Consider the following 7,878-nt stretch of genomic DNA (forward strand, 5'->3'; position numbering starts at 1 on the left):
ATTGCGTTGAGAGTACCAATTACAAATTAATTTCTCTGTCCAAAGACTAGAATTAATGTTGTACTAGGTATCTTGTGATGGATCTGTTATGGTAAATATTTGCATGTCTTGTTATATATAATTTATATGACTTGCTTGACTATCTGTGAACATGTTATCTTTGTTCTCTGTTTAGTTAATATTACCAGTGCTGCAAATGTTATTGCCCAAGTGAATTCTATCCCAATGCTGAATGGGACAAATTTTAATGTCTGGAAGGAAGCCGTCGAAATTTTTCTTGGCTATATGGATTTGGACTTGCCATTGAGGACGGAACGACCCATTTCCACTCCGGAAACCTCTAATGAGGTAAAAATTGAAAGGTGGAATCGGTCCAACCGAATGTGCCTTATGATCATGAAGCACTCTATTCCAGAGGCGTTTCGGGGCTCTATTTCTGAGGGTCAAAGTGCAAAGAAATTCCTTGAGGAAATTGAGGAATACTTTGCCAAAAATGAAAAGGCGGAGACAAGTAACCTTTTGGCCAAACTCATCTCCATGAAGTATAAAGGGAAAGGAAATATAAGGGAGTACATTATGGAGATGTCCAATCTCGCATCAAAACTCAAGTCACTTAAGTTAGAGCTTGGTGAAGACCTGCTCGTGCACTTGGGTTTTGATCTCGCTTCCTGCACACTTTGGGCAATTCAAAGTGAGCTATAACACTCAGAAGGACAAATGGTCCCTCAATGAGCTTATATCTCACTGTGTGCAAGAGGAGGAGAGGCTGCAAAGAGATAGGACTGAAAGTGCTCACTTGACTTCGACCTCTCAAAATAAAAAAAGAAAGAAGACTAAGGGTGCTGTAGAATAGACTTCTCAGCAAAAGAAACAAAATAAAGATGAGGAATTTACCTGTTACTTCTACAAGAAGTCGGGACACATGAAGAAAGAGTGTCACAAGTATACCGCATGGCGTGTGAAGAAAGGTAAATTTCTTACTCAAGTTTATTCAGAAGTTAATTTGACTTTTGTACCTAAAGATACTTGGTGGGTAGATTCTAGTGCTACTACTCACATAAGTATGACTATGCAGGGTTTCCTGTGGAGCCGACCACCAAGTGATGATGAAAGATTCATCTGTGTGGGTGATGGCAAGAAGGTTGCAGTGAAACCTATTAGAACTTTTAGATTACATTTAAAAACTGGATTTTATTTGGATTTGTTTGAGACTTTTGTTGTACCGTCTTTTCGACGGAATTTGATTTCTATTTCTAGTTTGGACAAATTTGGATTTTCTTGTTCATTTGGAAATAATAAAGTTAGTCTCTACCAAAAATCAAATATGGTTAGTTCTGGTTCTTTAATTGATAATCTTTACATGTTTGATGTTGTTAGTTCCTATAATGAAATACTGCAAATAAGTTCACATGGTACAAAATAAAAAATTGAATGAGAATTCAACCACCTTATGGCATAAGCGTTTGGGCCATATCTCTAAACAAAGAATTCAGAGACTTGTGTTGGATGAAATTCTTGACCCTTTGTATTTATCAGACTTTGAGGTCTGTATTGAATGCATAAAGGGCAAACAAACAAACATAAGGAAATTAGGTGCCGAAAGAGCTAAAGACGTCTTGGAACTAGTGCATATAGACATTTGTGGTCCTTTTCCTAAAACTTCTTGGAAAGGCCAAGCATTAAACATTTGCACATTTGGGGTTGTCCAGCTGAGGCATGGCCTTATAGGCCATATGAAAGAAAGTTGGACTCAAGAATAATTAGCTGTTATTTTGTTGGCTATGCTGAACACTCTCAAGGCTATAAATTTTGCAATCCCACCTTAAGATCTTTTTTCGAGACGGGAAATGCAAGATTTCTTGAGGAAGTTGAGTTTGGGAAGGAAGAGAACATAAAGAATGTTGTCTTTGAGGAAGAACCTATTATTTACAGTGATCAAGTCCTCATACCTATTATTGTTCAAGACACAACTCCAGTAATAGAAGATAATGTTCAAACTATTGACATTGTTCCGGAACAAGATAACAATGAGGTTCCCCCTCGAATACCTTTAGAGAAACCTCAACAACCTCAAGAAGTGTCATTAAGGAGATCCATTAGAGAGAAGAGAAATGCAATCTCAAATGATTATATTATATTTCTCCAAGAACATAAGGATGGTGTTGGTTTAACAGAGGATGATTCAATCAACTTCTGTCAAGCTATGCACAGTTCTAACTCTCAAAATTGGATTGATGCCATGAAGGATGAGATGAAGTCTATGAATGACAATGAATTTTGGAATCTAATCGAATTGCCTAAAGGTGTGAAACCTATTGGTTGTAAATGGATATTTAAAATCAAGAGGGATTCAAAGGGTAATATCGAGAGATATAAGGCTCGTCTAGTTGCTAAAGGCTTTTCTCAGAAGGAAGGCATTGACTATAAAAAAAAACCTTTTCTCTAGTATCTTTAAAGGATTCTTTTGGTTAAATTGTGTAATTTTAAGAAAATTTGTGTAATTTTAAGACCTCTCATTTATTGTATTAAATTGTCTTGTATTTTTGGTTAAATTGATTGAAACAACATGTTGCCAAAGTAACCTCTGTTGCGTAAATTTATTTGATTGAATTTACATGGATGTTGCATGAAATTATTCATGTGAATTGTGCTCGGCCCAAACGAAGACACAATTTGACAGAATAATTACATGCTTGCAATGGTAAACATGTGGTGATTATAAATAGTGTGATTTTCCATGTGAATAATGAAATGTTCAAAGACAATCATTATTTGATCGGAATAATCATCATATAAGTTTTCCATGTGAGCAATGGAGTGTCCAAATATAACCTTTGTTTGACAGGACTTATCACCAATGTTTGATCAATGCATTGAGAGTACCACTAGTAGTTAGTCTTTTTCAATCCAAAGATTGAGGATTAATGGTGTGCTAGGTATCTTGTTTGGGTCTTGAAATTTACCATAAAGATTATTTGTGCATTTCATGTTTGTTGTTCTCTTCTTTAATTGTTGTTGTTGTTACTACTATAGTTTAAATTACTCATATTATGTGAATCCCAAATCTGCATGTGTAAAATTTAGAGTTTGAAAAGGGAGTCCTAAGGTGATATATGAGTAATCTTGGTATGTAACACTAGAAGTATTAAAGCGCATTATGCGTTAATTGAAGAGAACAAGAAACTACGTGTTTTCATATCGAAAGTCTAGAAGTTTAGAGATCATTGGATATTCTTACTTCGATTTTTCAGAATGTCTTAATAGCAATCACTCTACATAAGGATCCACATTTAACCACGTTGGTGGAGTTAATATTTTGATATGAGGCATCATACTAGAATTTATGATTGCTAAATTATTGTAACCGGTTTGCCTGTTGTCGCCAACATTAAGTAACCATCAGGTGTTTATTAAGACAATATCTTAGCAATCTTATTAAGGATTCAACCAAATAAAAGTTTGTTGACATAAGGTATTTGGTTGTTAAATAAAGAATCCAGAAAATATAGATTTGTATAGAACATATAGGAACTCATTCCATGCTAGCTGATCCACTTACTAAAGGTATGACACTAAATTTTTTTTTCACGAGCACACTGCTCATATGGGTATAATTCCTGACAGCACCTTAGTTTAGTGGGAGTCTTACTTATGTTCTATATCTTATGGTTTACAAACATATTTTTTATTTGGATTTTCTGCAGAAATAAAGTTGAAGTTTATCACTTCATTATAAGTTTGTTTGTGTGCAATATTTGTATTGTATTTTGGATTGATCTCTATAAAGAATAAAGTTTGGACTAGTTGAAAATAGACATGATTAAGATCACATTGTATTTAATTTCCATGCCGTTTATCCATATTTGATCTATGTCATCGAGTATGAGTAACAGTGGTGATCATTGTGGCTTAGTCAAGCTAAATTATGATGAAAACTGCAGTGGTTTCCTGTTGTTGTATGAGATGGACCATATTGTATAAAAGGAATCTAAAAGTGAATAACATACGGTTGCGCGCCTAAAGAATTTTGTGATATAAATGTCTAAGGTTAATATGAAGTCCAAGTGAGAGATTGTAAGGAATTTTATAATTCCTAATTAATTAATATGGGCTACATATTATATTATAACATTTATATTAGTTATTTACATTTAAATGGGTTCAATATAAAGTGATCTATTTAAGTGAGCACATTAGACTGCCAACAGATAATTGATATGGGCTTAATGAGCGGAAACCAGTTTGGCCCATTAGGGGATAATGGGAACCCTAACAGGTTTAAAACATAAGGCATGATTATGGTCCCCAATATACCAAATCAACAAACAGTTTCTCCTCTCCCCATCTGAAGAGAAAACGAAGGTCCCATAAGGAAGAAGGTGATTTGGTTGAGGAAAGTCATTAAACCAATTGTTCGTGACCACTGTCAGATTCCGCTGCGTGTTAATCAAGCTCTATGGATCCAGGTATTCCTTAAAACCTCTTGATAATCTAACGTAATATGTTTTGGTGCTCATTTGGTATTGTATATGGTTTATTGAAAATTCCCAACAGTTTTCTCTTAGAAGGGTTTAATTAACAGCATCACCTTTTCAAATGACATATGCATACCACATAATATTGTGTAACAAAAGTCCCCCCATAACCAGGGTAGATTTTATTTATTTTTTATTTTATTTTTGGTGATGCCAGTTACTACCAGTCTAGCTCTTTCGATGCACTTCATTCTTATTTTTGGGTACCTCACTCCTTCACAGAGGAAGGGAAATAGTTCTTCTATTTATGAATACCTATTTGAAAGATTACTACACTGGTAAGATTAAAAAAACCCTTAACTGATTTATGTTTGTATATGATAAAAGCACTTATACTGATGCAACAAATATTCATCAAATATTTAAAAGGGAAGACCTCAATAAAAAGGTGGAAGAGCTCTAATCTAAATAAAGATTGTCTTCCAATATTTAGCTAGGCCTTAATGACAGATTTTAAACCATGCAAAGATTCCTTTTTGAATTTCCATTTTTATCTAATATATTATAATATTACTATTAACTAGTATCATTATTTCACTAATACTTACCCCCATAACGGTTGAAATGAACAATATAATTCCTGTTACCCAAGCAAGGGTTCTCTCCTAACTAGCACCAATTTTGGCAATGTTGCATTCACTGCATTTGTTTCTACCAACCATCGAGCGCATAGATGGTGAAGAGTAAAGACCACATCAAACTTCTTGCCCGACTCTTGAGTAGTGGCCACATGATAGTATATAATTCCAACAATTTGACCTGCTCAGTCATTGATCATTAAGAGGTTAGAAAAATAGATGAGTTTTTTAGATCAATACAGTTGACATCTGATATAATCTGAAGAATGAATTATCAACATCGAAATCATATTATGAGGATTAAAAGAAAAGCCTCTGATTGCGTGACTATTTAAGACAATAGATTTATTAATTGATACCTTGTAGGGAGATGGTCATTTGGACAATAGTATGAAGTCTAAACTGGCTCACCAACAAAAAAATGCAAAGCCTGAACATCATAATTGTGTAAGCATTCATAATGTAGAGTAAATTAATTGAAAAATAATATAAAAAGAAAGGTTGAAAATGTATCAATAAAATAAGATTGGAAGATGTCATATCTCAAGTTTACTATATTCATCAATCCTAGATAGCAACACAGAGCGACCCACTCCAAAACCGCTATAGCCAGTATAGCAAAAATTATAAATACAAGATAAAAATTTATATTTATATTTTATACTATACAGAGCCGAATGCTTCAAAAAACTTATCCAAAAAAATGTATATGCGTAATTAAAAATAAAATAAAAAATTCATAGTCTAACACATTCACCATTAAATTAAGCTATAATTAAACAATAAGATAAATGAGAGCATAAAAATGAAGGCTAGGAGATAAATAATAAGATAGAATTTATAGTAAGTTGCAAGTTGAATGTAAGGGTGCTAGAGGCAGAAAAATTAGTTGAATGTAAGGGCATGGATTCAACTTCTCCACTTGCCTAGGGTAAAGGCATGTACATATTTGCTCTCCAAACCCCTACTAGATTGGAACCTTTTTCTCTACATCACTCTAATGAACTATGAAGTGTCATAGTAAAACAAGGCCCTATTATCTCTACTTTTTTAAACTACAACAGAGGTTGGAGGTGAGTTTGGATGGAATTTTGGCTATCCGCCACTAATTGGATGTTATTCAGCTGCAATTTTGGTTGCTATCACTCAATGCAAAAACTCTACGCTATAATTTTATGGTAGCAGCCAGTAGTTGTGACTTTCCACTACTATGCAAGTTCCACCTTCATTTATGGAACACAACTAAACAAATTTTTTATGAATGATGCGCTTTTCTTTTAAAAAAAATACAAAAAAAAGACTCACAGAAAGCGTTGAAAAAAAGGGCACGGGGCAAAGTCAATCATAAAGTATTTAGAGAATTGACTTCAAAACATCAAGTTCCCAAAAAATGGGATAGAGGAATATAAGTACCAGGATATAATGTTTTTCTATTAGAACCAGAAAAAAGTAGCAGTTTCGCCATAAAATACTTGTAAATATGCAATCAATACCTTAATGTAGTTGCTCTCATCTAGCGTAAAGTGATGATAAATTCTGACAGGTAAGATGATCATTCCTCCTTTCTTGACCCACTCACGAATCCAAGCATCATTGTGATCCTTAACATCACAATAGCCTAAAGACAAACATGATATATTTAGCAACTTAAAATGGTAGGCAAGGTGGCAAGAAAATCAAAGTAAAGCAGAAAATTAGTTCATACGGCTTCCAGCAGCACAAAAGAGGATCTCCTCATCAGTGTGAAAATGCTATTAGAAGAAGCTTTTGATTTATAATTTGGCAACTTTTCTAGGCAGACCTCACAAACATCCTTAAGAAAAGGTGACTCAGGTTGCATTATTAAAAACATAAACATAGCCAGAATGTCAAAGATGCATAAGTAGTGCACAATGTTAGACATAATTAAAATTATAGTGACTCTTTTGCATATTGTCGATATTTCCCAACATATATTCATTTATATTGAGTAGAAGAAAAGTTAATTCTAAACCATTATGATGAGACATTAGTATAACAAACCATGTAGGTGTAACCATGCTCTTCATGAATCTTCTTCAGCTCTGGATCATTTCCATGGTTATCAGCATCTAGTTTCCAACTAAGGACTCCAAGTTCTACAATTTAACACGTGTCAAAGATCATATGTTAGTGTAAAACCCTTAATTTGCACATAAATATAACCGGTACATGTAGCAAGAAGCTTACCAACAAGTTGGTCCAACGAGACAAACTCCTTAGGTGCTTTGTGGTGGGGGAGTGTTTGATCTTCATCACTATCATCCAATGTTATTAATGGCAGATGTCGATTCATGGTGGAAAGCCAAAAATTCGCCATAAAAATATGGTGGATGGCGTAGCGACAAATGGTAGACAATATATATATATATATATATATATATATATATATATATATATATATATATATATATATATATATATATATATATATATATATATCAACAAAACAATAGCTAAAAAATAAATATAAATAAAAAAATTAAAAAAAAATGGATTGCATTCAAATAAACTAAAAAAGTTTCATGAGTTCACTCAATAACCAACACCAAATAAACTCATTCAAGAGTTCAAAATAACAAAATGCTAAAAGCATAATGCAAAGTGCAAAGTAAAGGTTGAGGCTCTAATCGTCTTCTTCAATCCCCACATAATCCTCTTCATTGTTATCATAAGGTAGTGGAGCATCTCCCTCTCCCTCTTCTCCATCGGACGCCTCAAAATTATCCATGATTTCTTCTTCTTCA

At 33.6% G+C, this 7,878-nt stretch overlaps 1 protein-coding gene and 1 pseudogene across 1 annotated transcript; one reads left to right on the forward strand and one right to left on the reverse strand.

The window, feature by feature from the left end:
* The first annotated feature begins 225 nt into the window (after nucleotides 1-225).
* On the forward strand, nucleotides 226-702 carry LOC102670390 (uncharacterized). Its single transcript, XM_006584154.1, has one exon. The coding sequence runs from the start codon at nucleotides 226-228 to the stop codon at nucleotides 700-702; it is 477 nt and encodes a 158-aa protein (XP_006584217.1).
* A 4,639-nt stretch (nucleotides 703-5,341) lies between these two features.
* On the reverse strand, nucleotides 5,342-7,427 carry LOC100790983 (1,2-dihydroxy-3-keto-5-methylthiopentene dioxygenase 3-like; annotated as a pseudogene).
* Nucleotides 7,428-7,878: the final 451 nt, after the last annotated feature.

The sequence above is a fragment of the Glycine max genome, chromosome 7, assembly GCF_000004515.6.
Source record: "Glycine max cultivar Williams 82 chromosome 7, Glycine_max_v4.0, whole genome shotgun sequence".
Lineage (NCBI taxonomy): Eukaryota > Viridiplantae > Streptophyta > Magnoliopsida > Fabales > Fabaceae > Glycine > Glycine max.

Bases quoted from the DNA above. Each gene is read 5' to 3' on its own strand.
- LOC102670390 (XM_006584154.1), top strand. From the start codon at position 226: ATGCTGAATGGGACAAATTTTAATGTCTGGAAGGAAGCCGTCGAAATT.